The 14,128-nt window shown below is 40.2% G+C and overlaps 1 protein-coding gene across 8 annotated transcripts in view; it reads right to left on the reverse strand.

The window, feature by feature from the left end:
• ctnnd2b (catenin (cadherin-associated protein), delta 2b) overlaps positions 1–14,128 on the reverse strand; it is a 231,061-nt gene that overhangs the window by 123,482 nt on the left and 93,451 nt on the right. For all 8 annotated transcript variants that reach the window (XM_020604514.1, XM_020604508.1, XM_020604511.1 and 5 more), the window contains 2 exons: positions 5,203–5,237; positions 3,128–3,241 (listed from right to left, as the gene is read on the reverse strand). In XM_020604514.1, the coding sequence (XP_020460170.1) occupies positions 3,128–3,241; positions 5,203–5,237 (149 nt within the window). The remainder of the gene's footprint in view (positions 1–3,127; positions 3,242–5,202; positions 5,238–14,128) is intronic.

The raw sequence follows: 14,128 nt of genomic DNA on the forward strand, positions 1-14,128 counted from the left end.
TTATGTATTACAGTTTGCATGTGTGCATAAGCAGCCTGTGGATGCAGGCCTGTATATTTATTCATGCTTCAGTGTGTATACATATATACAGTATGTATCTCTGTCTATGTATACACATTCATGGTTTTATGTGCCTGTGATGTATAACTGCATATGTGTGTGCCTCTCCTCTCTGCACTGTGAACAGCAGGCCAGCTGACACCTCAGCAAGGATGGATTAACATATCAAACTATTGGCACAATTCAGTGTCTCCTGACAGCTAGCTCTCTCTCCTATGGGGTTAAATATAGCAAAGACATCATCCTTCGGACCAAATAAAAAAAGATGAGCATGGAAGAAAGAGACACATGCAGTATTTCAGGATCTCATTGAGGGCTCTTATATACCAGTGGATTGCACTCTGAAATTAAACACCAGTGAAACATTTTTCTGTCTTCTTCAAATAATATTAACCATTTCTGTCTAGGCTTTTTAAAGCTGTACTAATCAATATAGTGTAATGAAGGTCCCCTTTGGCTTTACAGTGCACTATAACCTCTTTAATACTTTTGTTTAGATTTTTCTGCCTGCAACTTCACTGCCTTAGTTTTGTTTCAATGGCAGCAATTTTCTGTGGAAAAGCTCTGTAAAAACAACACTGTACACCACCAGGCTAGCACCAATTGAAAAACAACACTGTACACCACCAGGCTAAATGTCATAAATGTGGACAACATTTATGACTAGCTGGTCAACACAGAGGAGCATTTAACTGTCAAACAGCCAAATATTTTCAGGCTTACTGACCAATCTTCATTATAAACACAGACTATAAATTGTTTATATCCATCCATCCATTATCAATACTGCTTATTCCTGAATAGGGTGGTGGGGGGTTGGAGCCAATCCCAGCTGACATTGGGCGAGAGGCAGAGTACACCCTGGACAGTCTATCACAGGGCTGACTTGTAGACAAAAAACACACACACTCACAGTTACTCCTACGGGCAATTTAGAGTCGCCAATCAACCTGAGGTAAGTCTTTGGACTGTAGAAGGAAGCCAGAGTACCCGGAGAGAGCCCACGCACAGGGAGACCATGCAAACTCCGCACGGAAAGGCATTGGGTCAGCCAAGGCTCAAACCTTCTGGCTGTGAGGTGACAGTGCTAACCACTTCGTCACCATGCCACCTTTGCTTACATCCATAATTTCAAAGAGAATTGAGCACTCTCTACTTGATTCAATTAACACAGGCCAGACTGGATTTACAAAGGATAGATAAACACAGAATATCATTAGACAAACCCTTTCTACCTTAGAACAAATACACAAATGTTCAGCTTTGGTTAGCCTTGACAGAAAAAGAATTAAAGTAGAGTTAGCTGGCCTTTTCTCTATAAGAGTTTAGAGTGGTTGGGTTTTAGCAACCAATGAATTAGGTGTATATGTAACATATGGGTTACATATACAAGCTTTGCAGGCACCCAACTCCTAGAATTAAAATCAGTGGCCAAGAGGCACTGGCCAGGACTGTTGCCTCAGCCCCTCACCCTTGGCAATGCTCATCAAGCCCTTGGCTCTGGCTCTCAAACAATGCAAGGAACTGAAAGAAATTAATACAGCAAAAGAGGAACACATAATATGACTTCAGAGGATATTGTTGTCAATCATTAATATCCAAACTTAACATCCCCTAAACTCATAACAATATTATTGACTTCAAACAGATCGGCTATAAATTGAACATTACAAAGACCTAGGTACCTTCCATAAATTAAATATCAAAGAAGGAACTCAAGCAGGAATATAAATGAAAGTGGGATGCAAAATCTAAAAAAAAAACCCCACTGGTAGTAATCACCCAGGTTTTAGACAATATGTACACAATAAATTCCAATACAATAAACAATAGAATTCACAAAGCTATAACAAAATCATCAACATGAGTTTTGGAATAAAGCTCAAGAAGTGAGGTGATAAAGATGAATGTGCTGCCAAGGTTATTATACCTCTTTTTATCACTACTGGTTCAAATCCCAGAATCTCACTTTACAGCATGGGATAAATATCCAGGTTCATCTGGGCTGGAGGAAGGCCAAGGGTGAAATTCAAAACACTCAGAATAAATGAAGACAAATTTCCAAATCTCAGAGAATACTATTACACTGCTCAAATGAGATATATCAGCCAAAGGTACTCCCCAGAGTATCTATCTAGATGGAAAGACATTGACTGAATTAAATTTGGGTTAGTCACAGCCTGAAACCTGGCTAGGTGGAAAATAATACATATAGCTCATAAAAGAGGAAATGCAATTATAAAAGAAACATTGAAAATATGGTATAAGATTATTATGTAAGGAGATGGTAAACTCTTGATATGGCCCTCTCAGACCCAATGTTGACACCTGGAGACAGATAACACATCTGTAACATGGAGAAAAAGAGGACTAACAACTGTATGTATGTATACTCACTATGAGAAAAGATTCACACCCTTTAAAAAGCTTTAAAATTTTCAAACTAGAAACAAAGGATTAAAAAGAAAAAAGGTTATCAGAAGAAGGGAATGAAATGATTGAAGTCCTGACAGGTGCATATAGACAAATCACATCTAAGATTGCTTCAGAGCTACACAGAGGTTTATAAAGACATAATGGAAGGAACTCACTATATATAAAATTACAAGAAATTACAATGGCAATCAAATACTAAACGCTAACTCCAAATATGTAGGGAATTCAGGTGGAAAATTTGAATTTCATTTCTTTACTACACCCCACCTAAAAAGTAAAGTATGTAATGTTAGAGATTGTGTGGGCATATGAATGCTAACCACATATAAGAAGATATAGTCAAGCAAGGGTGGAATATACTCCTTTCAACATCATATCACTTTGTGAATCACATGTCCTTGGTGAATTCACATATTCAAAAAGTTACTTAGCCAAAATTGGGAGAATGCAGTTGTTTGGAATATCCCCGCTGGACTTTGGTTGCATTGTATCTATCCTCCTCTAAGATATTCTTCTTTGCTGTTTCAGAAAAGAAAACCACCTGGAGAAACAGTTTTATCATTCTGATTTAACCCTTGTGTTCTGTTAAGGATCATAAACACCATCGTTTGAATCAAAACATTGGCCTTACTGTCTGTGGATGTGTCCTGTGAGTCCAGGATGCCTGATTCCTGGAGCGAGCGGATGCAGGAGTCCACCAGCTCTAAGCCTGTTGTCAGCTCTTCTTCTATGTCCTTCTGTCCATCTACATGTGCACAAACAAAACAGGAAACAAATGTCAATGGAAAAATACTGTAGATATTGCTTCTTCTGCCACCTCCAGACTCTTAAAACTCTTATGCTCTACTCAGGGCTGGATTTACCCACCAGGGCACCCATCCATCCATCCATCCATCATCTATACCACTTATTCCTGAATAAGGTCACTGGAGCCAATTCTAGCTGACATTGGGTGAGAGGCAGGGTACACCCTGGACCGGTCGCCGTCTATCACAGGGCTGACATGTAGACAAACAACCACATACACTCACACTCACTCCAAGGTTGGTTAAGGCTCAAACCCAGCCAGCCACGCCACCATGACCAGGACACCCCAAAACAAACAAAAATAATAATAATTACCCTTGCTCTCCCACAGTTCTCTTGCTCCCTATATCTATTGTGAGTGTACCCATTCAACTCCAAGTACCCATCATGTAGAGCACACACCAGATCATACAGGTTTACAGAGGAAGAGGAAAACAAGAAAAAACTGTCAGATGTTGAAAGGGTTGAGTTAATATTTTTATAAAGAGCCCTCAAAAATAGATAAATTGTTTGGAGCCCTTGAAGGTACCATGTCAGTTTCACCCACACTGATTATCACATACAGACATGCTGTTTTGCCTACATTTGTTAATCTTTCAGACCAAAAGAAACCAGACATTAAGGTTGTAAGGTTAAAATTCATTCTCATCCAGCTAATGATGAGTAGCTAATGTAGTGGCCTTACTTTTGTCTTATCACAGAGTAATGCGACAGTAAACCTCAGTTCAAGGGTGAAAAACTAACTGATAGTCCAGCAACGAATCTTGTGCGATTGAGGACTGTGGCTTGTTGCAGTGTACATAGACATCAGCTGGTTATTTGTCAGAGAGAGGCTGATAATGTGTCCAGTGTCTTCAAGTTAGAGAGAGTTGCCAAGGGGGCTGAAACCTTACAAATCAGTTTTAGGACCAACATTAATCTCTTTATCGAGAGTGGGAGAGAAATGGTAATAGTAGAGGCCTTACTGAGTGGATTTAGGAGACTGATTTTATTGACTTCAAATGACGCAATTGCAGACTGATGTTGTTTATGCTGCTGGTGAAACATTTCCAGTGCATTTTGCAGCGTTACGGTGGATTTCCTCGCACCCTCACACACACAAACTTATTTTTAAACCTGTTTCATCCAGAGGTGATGGGTTTTTAATGATTTGTGAGTGATGATGAGATCAAAAGGTCTGACTGAAGTGAGGGAAGATTTTCCTTTTTTTTCTGACAGGGTAACTTTGGTCTTTCTGAGGCCAAGCAGTTGAGCTCAAGCATAGTCAGTGGATGAAAACCAAAGCAGACACTGATAGGCTCCGGTATAAAAATGTTTTGTCCACAAACCTCTGGGCTTCCTTGTGTTTGGTCACCACTTTGTTGACAGAGGTTGCCAACGCTGCACACACATAATCAATCTACTCAACATGACTGACAAAGGAGGAGAGAGTGACCTGTGTGGGTTAGGTTTGTTTAGCTAAAATGCTGCCAAAGATGTTTTCAAGCCCAGAGAGATGGCTTCATTTGACTTTCTAATCCTCACACTCATTGATTCTTGTTGTCCTTAATGGAAAACACTTCTCATCTGCCACCACAAACAGACTAAACACCATGCGGAGAATACTTTGCTAGTGCTGTTTGACCTTTACTGAAATGGAGTGAGGGTGGGTCAGGGAATTTGAGAGACAGGAGTTTTTATTTTGTTAGCACAAGATTTTTCTATTTGGGTTTTGTTGGAGAGAAGACAATGTTTGTTTGAGCATTTCAACCATAGTTCTTGTACAGGATTGCATCAACACATTGAGAATGCTTACAGTGGCTATCAATGCAATAAGCACAGTCAGCAATTCATAGTGCTGGAAAGCAAACAATAGCAGTCCAAACAAAATGTATGAGAGCCCCTGAGAAGAGGTATTACCTTGGTTGTTCCAACGAAATTTCTCATCTCCTGAACTGCAAGAGACAAGCAACAGAAACACAGGGTTAGAAATCATGTTGCATAAATGCATTATACTGTACACTAATTGGTTTTAATTCTTGTTTGCTTGTACCCTAACAGCCCAATTTTACATTGTAACAGCATTAGCCTCACATGCCATATTTCCTCTCATAGTGGGTATTGAGACTCTACAGCTAGCGCTAATTGTGCTAACATTTCCTCTGTTCTAGAGAATCTGCAAAACAAGAAATCACATATAGCCATCTGGGGTAGCCATTACAGATGTCTGCTGACTGGTGAACAACTGATCACCTGGTCATCAGGTCAGCTGGAAATTAACCCAGGTGGCTCCCCAGACAGCAGCCCATATCTTGTATTTGTTTTCCTTCTGACTCGGAGATAAGCGTGAAAAAATGGTTTGACCTAAATTATGTTTATTCTCAGCACTTTGTGTCTTTTTCTCCTCAAAATCCACTTTTTAGTATTGAAATAAAACATTAATACCACATTAAACACTGATTTATAGAATTTATTTATGGTGTATTATTGCATAAGGTTTTGAAAAGAACAGTGGGATGCTGCTAAAAAAGAAAAAACATCTGTGTAAATTGGGATGAAGACAGTTTTGGAAGGAGTAATAAAAATATGATAGCATGCCAAAACAATATCGACGCACACGTGTGCGATACTAAATAGTGGCCATAAATGATAAACAGTAGACATCTCCTTTAATTCAAACTTGTGACAATAAGAGACCAATCAATTCTTTTCAGTTATTTAACATAGACTTTTTTGTTTTGTTTTGTTTTGTTTTTGAGGAAATTAGATTCTGTAATTAAACTCCAAGGGATGTCATATACATAGACAAAAACACAGATTAAGGATGATTTTAGCTGCAAGCTAGAGGATACATCCTCATTTGCAATTAACCTGTGCTTTGGCTGGAAGGGTGCCACTTACTTTTCCTTGTCTTCCAGCTGTTGGCTGTGAACAGTTTTATTTCACTGTGTAGATATGAATAATGTGATATTGACTAGAGCCAGTACTCCATTCTCTTGTTCCCTTCCTTACAGCTTTAACCTAAATGAAGTCTTCATGTCAGTTGCCTACTGGTGATTACAGCTCTGCCATCACCCACCTTAGCATTTGGCTTAACAGTGTATTGAAGCACAAGTGGAGCAAGATGATTTTAATACACATGCAAAAGATCACAATCAATTATATTTGCATAAAATCAGGAGTGAGGTGTACAAATCGGTTAACAAAAAACATAATAACTGTCCTTACTAATAAAACAGCAATAAAAAGTAAGTTGCCAGATTTTTAAAAAGAACTCAGTAACTTTCTCTCTGCAGCTATTACTTGTTGCCTGGCCATGTACTGTATTTACGGACATACCTAAATCAGACATCTGCATTATGTTGGCAGCTAATAAGCCAATTAATGTGCCCATAAACACTTACATTTGACTGAGCCCTTATCTGTTGTGTTTTTTCAGTGACAATTTTTTTGTTGTTGTCAGTCTTTTTCAGTGACTCTTCAGTCTTTTTTATGCTGCCATTTTTTTCAATCAGTTGTGAAAACATGAGACTATTAGTAGCCTGCATACTATTTATGAACCTAGAACCAGCAGATTAGCAGCTTATCTTAAACAAGAAGCAGAAGAGAACAATTAGCCTAGCTCTGTCTAAAGTTATAAAAAAAATTCCAATCACCTGTACCTCCAAAGTTCACTAATTAACATGCTCCATCTTGCTTGTTTAACTCATACTCAAAGAGAAATGTAAACTGCATAAGCTATGGTTTGTGTATTAACTAAAATATCAAATTATTTCATAATGACCTTTGCTGAAAAAAAAACTGCAAATAATTATGATATCATAATCAGTGTCTTCAAATATATAGGAAGCAATTCTGTCCTGTCAGTATACAGTAGTTGACTCAATCAAACAAATGGAATTTTTCATATGAAATCCTCATATGTAAGTTAAACCCTCTGTAGCTAAACCTAGAAATGAATGCAATTCATTCCATGCTGACACAGAACAGATGCTATTAAATCATCCCATTGATTACCTCCATTCTGTGTGCATGAAAGTGTGTGCGTGCAGTGTGTGATGGATTGCAAACGCGAGCCAAGCGTTACATGTTAATGGGACCCTCTGTCAGTATAGCAGACTCCTCATTCATCAGGCGCTATTATACCAAACAATACACCCCCACACATGGCACGAACATGCACACACACAGACACCAACTGTACACAGCACACATTTGCTACATGAAAGACACAAATGTATCACACAAAGCAGAGGAGACGAGAAATGCTGAACCCAAGTGTCTTGGAGGATGGAGTGTTCTTATATCAGACAAACTCCTTGGATGGAGCAGGATGATGAGGATTATTATTACTAGTCTGGGCACAGACAGTCAGTACTGATGGCACAAACTGAGTCCATGTTTTCACAAAGGGCAGGACGCACAAGCCCTTCCATTCTTTTTTCTGTATTTGCTGGTGTGAAATGTCGCCTGTCTACTCTTGAAAATGTCTGAGTAGATGTGAATGTGTGTTATTTACCAATGGGCAGGATGTGATGAAGGTAAAACTAAATGCAAGCTGAGTGCTCAGATAGAAACTTTCCTGCAAACTGTGAGGAAAGAGGCCAAGTGGTGTTATCTTCTAGTGGTTACAATGACAGGGGCTCGTACTGCAATATACTGTCCAGAGGGTTTCAGATTGCTGTCTAAGCTGGGAGGAAATAGGGGTTTGTTCACATTATTGAGAGGATCAACACATCGTAGAGGAGACTAGACAGGACCAGAGAAGACTAGAGAAAAGCAATAGAGAAGACAAAAGAATTCAGGATGTATGGCAGAACTGGGAAGAATAGGCTAAACCAATCTACAGTAGGACTGAACAATTCTGAATCAAATACAAATGAACTGGGTTATAAATCAGAGTCTGCGTGTGATCACAAAGTGAAAGAGCCCAGACTTCCTGTGCTCTGTCTGCCATATACAGTAAGCTCATCTTTTTCATATAAGAGTAGATTAGTAAGGAATATCTGGATCAAATCTTAGTGTAATCCATACAAATGTTTGAATACATTTCAGTCAAAACTACAAATGTCAGCCTCATGCTGGAGCTAGGATCAGGGGATCGCCAGAGTCACTAGGCTTTGTCCTTTGGGTACAGTAAATATCTCTATAAAATTTTATAGCAATTCAACAGTGGCGGGCATAGCGCCCTAAAGCTATGACTCTGCGTGGCCAAATTTCCCATACATTTGCCATTTCCAGCTGTTCAAACATGAGAATATGTTTCTTTGGGATTTTGGGCTATTAGGTTAAACAAAACAAGGTCTTCATAGTTGTCACTCTGGGCACTTGGCTGATTCTCAGGTTTTGGGGATCGACCCGCCATCCTAACCACCTGAGCTAGAGCCTTCCTCTTCCCCTCCACTCTTTCTCCCCTCCTCTCTTCCCACACATGCAGTAAATAGACTGCCACTGTGACTGCACCCCATTTGTAAACACACATGTTGAGATGTGTTCCAAGCTTTCATTCAGTGGCATGCCATGAGTCTGAAACAGTACCCCAATGGCAATCCTAAGTGGAAGAAGGCAAGAAGCCAATGCAGTAGAAAAACACTACAAACAAGGGTAGAAGTAGCAACATGTTGGTCCAGTTAGCAGTTCCTGTCAGGCAAGCAGAAACAACAAGCTAAATTACTGCATCCATGGACATCAGAAGCAGACTACAGACTAATGAGGAAACTACACACATTTACATATAAATTGTATTTTTCCTATTTCATTGTGTTTCCACTGATAACAACAATAATAATGATAATAATTAGGATAATCACCTTTACTTGGCCAAATATATTACACACGAGGAATTTGTTTCCAGTACAGAACCGAGGCAGCCATCTGCAGTGCTAACTCACACCAATGGCTCTAACTATCGGGGGCAACTTCGGGGTTCGATGTCTTTCCCAAGGACACTACTACATGTGGACTGCAGGCACCGAGATTTGAACCTCCAACCCTCCAGTTGGGAGACGACTGCTCTACCCACTAATCAAAAGTTTCATTTTTAAATGCTGTAATCATCACAAAGATGCCTTATTCATCTACAAAGTAACAAACTTGGACAAAACTCAAACTTTCTGGGTGGATAGAAAACTCCAAAAGTTACTGAGAAAATAAACAGTTTAAATAGCCCAGGAGAGGGAGGCCACAGTGGATCAGAGAGAAAGGAGTTGAATTAATGATTTTCTAAGCACTGAAAAACCTGTACATGTGTAAAGATAGCTGATCTAACTATACAGCACAATAAACTGAGGTTTTCATTGTTATAGTACACACAGTTGTCATATTTAGTTACTTGACTTACTCTATATCACTGTGTGGATGGGAACACATGCATGCACACAATAATGCCACTGCTGCAAATATTATGAGACTTTGAATTTAAACAACAAAACTGAAAACATCCTGTAATATAATAAACCTATCTGGACACAAAAATATATTTCAGGCAAATTAGACTTTTACCAAAACGTTTACCAACCTGAGGTTGACTGCTCCATGTAACAAATGACTTGACGGCATTGTAGCTTATAAACTATGGCTCTGTATGTGGAAACGTACAGAATGTCATTTGTTGTTAGACCCTGATTGTTCCTGCCTATCTTGCTTTCTGTAATTAAGGACAGCAGCATGTAAATATTATTGGGATGTATATGAAACGTTGCTGAATATTGTTTGAATGATGATTGAAAAAAACTCATAGGAACGTCAGATTGTCCACTCACAGAGACTGTAGTAGATTAGTGTCTGAAGGAAAAGCATAATGGAAACAGTTCTTAGTTTAATTTGTTATTCAGAGATGAAATAACTGAAGGCTTAGGTCCAGGTCTAAGCTCAAGAGTGAGCGGGCCTTCATTAATAGTGGACCAGAACTGTGGAAGATCCGTCCATTGGAGATTAGGTCTGCCATGATTAACCATCTTGCCAGCATCCTGTGTGGTGGCCAGAGTTATGTGGGCAAACCTGTGCAAGGTAAATAAAGCACAGGAGACCCATTTGTTCCAGACTCCGTGCAGTCCCAGGTCCTTGGGCTCACACTTCTTGGTTCTCCTGTCATCCTGGCATCCACTGCACCATATCTCTGCTCCGGCGCCGGTTCAGGTGGTCCCCCTTGGACCAGGACGCATGGAGTTACATCTGTACCCAGTCACCCCTGGTCCCACACAGTCTTAGACTTCATTACAGGTCTCCCTCCATCCAAGGGACATATGGCCATCATGACAATTGTGGATTGCTTCTCCAAAGCTGCCCACTTCATTGCCTTGTCCAAGTTGCCATCTGCCCAAGAGATGGCTGACCTCCTGGTCAATCACGTCTTCTGCCTGCATGGGATCCTGATGGATGTGGTATCCAACCAGGGCCCCCAATTTACATCATTGGCCCGGTTGGGCCTTCTGCTCCACCCTGGGGGCCTCGGTCATTCTGTCCTCTGGGTTCCACCCCCAGTCCAACGGCCAGGTGGAGCACCTCAATCAGAAACTGGAGCGAGCGCTCCATTGTGTCACATCAGTGGAACTGGCGGCCTGGATTAGGCACCTCACCTGGATCAAATATGCCCACAACACCCTGCTCAGATCTGCATCGGGGCTGTCCCCCTTTGAGGCATCTCTGGGGTACCATCCTCCCCTTCTGCCCTCTGAGCAGTCATACATTGCTGTTCTCTCCATCCAGGCTCACCCTCGCTGCTGCCGCCGCATATGGTGAAAGCCCGGACTACACTCTGCCACACAGCAGAATGCATCTGCCACCTCGTGGACAACCATCGCCGGCTGGCACCTCCCTACAGCCCAGGCCTGTCATGATTCTGTCCTGTTTGCTTCCTGTCTCATGATTTTATTTTGATACTACTTCCTTTCCCCAGTTCACCCTGACTCCCGTGAACTTTTTCCAAATCGACCAATATCGATCAAGACCAATATCCAGATTGGTTTTACCAAGCTTAAATAACCTATACATTTATTGTGAAGTCCTATGACACAACCTTTGAGCACCCCCCACATCCAGTTAATAGGACGTTACCGTAGGGTAGGTGTCAGTGCGTCAAACTGGATAGCCTAAAAGCAAAAATAGCTAGGGGTGAATACAAAATTTAAAAATAAACAATACGTCATTGAGGCCAAGTCGTACATATGGGAGAAATTCATTGGTTACAGACCATGAGAACAACGTTATCAGCATCTTTGCTGATAACGTTGCTTGGTTAGTTGCCTGACAATGCAACCAGAAAAATATGTAAATGAGAATAAATAAATTGTGTGATGAAGTTTCACATTGTGAAGCAACTAATGAACAAACAGCAATAAAAATAACTGCAAAAAAAGATAATAAAATGGGACACAAAATTCTTAATATATTATTTACTGACCTTTACTTGCTCACCTAATATCCACTAAAATGAGATCATTAAAGCTTAAAACATGTATAGAAAGACAGAGTTTTTCAGGACTGCAAAGGTTACTGGAGTTCCGCCAGGCAGAGGTGTCTAAAATAAACCCCAATGCTACTTAACTAAAAATCAGTTCATTAGACTGCATGACTCACCACCCTTCACCGGCCTCTGCCAGATTTAAAGTACTGTATAACACAAGCCTTTACAACAAGTGCAAATATACATAAGGAGACAATTTGAGCTATAATTCTAATCAAGTAAAGAGCAAGTTAGGTAAAAGCTCTCTATTGCAATACTTGAGTCCAGTTATAATAATTGTAGTTAGAAGCACCACTTGATAAAGCTGTTATTTTCAGAGCAGATGGGAAGCATAATGTTCTGTAATTTAAAATAATGATCAACTCCTGTTGTACATTATGACGTGATATTTTCAGCAACTTTAAAGAGCACATTTTGGCTATTTGGTGCTATTCCTAGGGGGAAAACTGATGATGTTACAAATCAAATACCTTCGTTCTCTGACCGACTCTCTGGTCTACTGCATTAAACAACAAGAAAAGGAAATAATAAAAAAAGACAGAGATAGGTGGGAAACAGAAAGGTAGTAGCAAGAATAGGGTCGCAAAGAGCGAGGAGACAAAGGAGAGACCAAAGGAAGCGCACATACAGGTAGAAGATGAAAGCATGAATCTATTCCGGGTTCAGGCTCCACCCGGGACCCTTCTGTGTGGAGTTTGTATCTTCTCCCTGTGCTTGCGTGGGTTCTCTCCAGGTAATCTGGCTTCCTCCCACAGTCCAAAGACATGCGGCTTAGGTCGACTGGTGTCTCTAAATTGCCCATAGGAGTGTATGTGTCCGTGTGTATGGTTGTTCATCTATGTGTTGGCCCTGCGATGGACTGGCGACCTGTCCAGGGTGTAGCCCGCCTTTGCCCGATTGTCAGCCAACCCCCCTCAGGGACTAAGCAGTAGAAAATGAATGAATGAATGAATGATATATATATATATGTGTGTGTGTGTGTGTGTGTGTGTGTGTGTGTGTGTGTGTGTGTGTGTGTGTGTGTGTGTGTGTGTCTGTGTGTGCATATAAAGGAAAGTCAGAATTGACAGAACACACAGGAAGAAAGGGAAAAAAGCTCCGGTAAATCCAGTGAGGAGGGTTTAAAAGATCAAATGCCAGTGATTGCCATGAAAATCATTTTGAAAGTCATTTTATCCACCCAATAAACACATACTGAACTGAACACAGTCCATATAATCCATCCATTTCCATGCTCTGCATATTATCTGTTATCTGTGTGGACCACCATGGCTGGCCCTCTCGTTAACAGATCAGTTAGATAATAGAGCCACTCATGAAGGAGAACAACAGAGAAAGGAAAGCAGAGGCCTTTTTAACTCTTGAAAACCATCAAACAAAACTGCAGTCATTCCATTTGTCAATATTATTTTAGATTTTATTTTAAACTAAAACAACACTTTGGTTGTTCATTTACTCAGTCTGCTTTACAGATCTTCCATAAAACAACACAGACCCAAAGGTTTTATTAATAAAAACAAATGGATGACTTTCACAAATGTACATTTTTAATGCATACATTTCATTTAAACATTAATCATGGGTTGCCAGCTACAATTTCATAGCTACTTTCAGCTGCGTTATTCACATCATGCAGTTTGATTCACACTCTCATCACAGCCAGTGATGCTGCACTTTTGAAGTCATACAAAGTCTCAATTTCTATTATAATGTCTCATATGCTGAAAGTTTTTCCTGCTACATAAAAAGTGTACACTTGCTATTAAAGGCCTGGATGACCTGTAACTTCTTACTTCTAAGCTCTGACAAAACTGAAGTTATTGTGCTTGGGCCTAAAAATGTTAGAAATCTGCTGTCTAATCATATAGTTACTTTAGATGACATAGCTCTGGCCTCCAGTACTACTGTGAGGAACCTTGGAGTCATTTTTGACCAGGATATGTCCTTTAAATCACACATAAACCGAGTTTCTAGAACTGCCTTCTTTCACCTGCACAGTATTGCTAAAATCAGGAGCATCCTGTCTCAAAGTGATGCTGAAAAACTGGTCCATGCATTTGTTACTTCCAGGCTGGACTACTGTAACTCTTTACTATCAGGATGTCCCAATAATCCCCTAAAAAGCCTCCAGTTAATCCAAAATGCTGCAGCCAGAGTACTAACAGCAACTAGCAAGACAGATCTTATTTCTCACATATTAGCTTCTCTCCACTGGCTCCCTGTAAAAGTCAGAATAGAATTTAAAATCCTTCTCCTAACATACAAAGCCCTTAATGACAAGGCTCCATCATATCTTAAAGACCTCGTAGAGCCTTATCATCCTAACAGAGCACTTCGCTCTCAGAGTGCAGGTCTACTTGTGGTTCCTAGAGTCCACAGAAG

Source organism: Monopterus albus, unplaced genomic scaffold (genome assembly GCF_001952655.1).
Source record: "Monopterus albus unplaced genomic scaffold, M_albus_1.0 scaffold66.1, whole genome shotgun sequence".
Classification (NCBI taxonomy): Eukaryota; Metazoa; Chordata; class Actinopteri; order Synbranchiformes; family Synbranchidae; genus Monopterus; species Monopterus albus.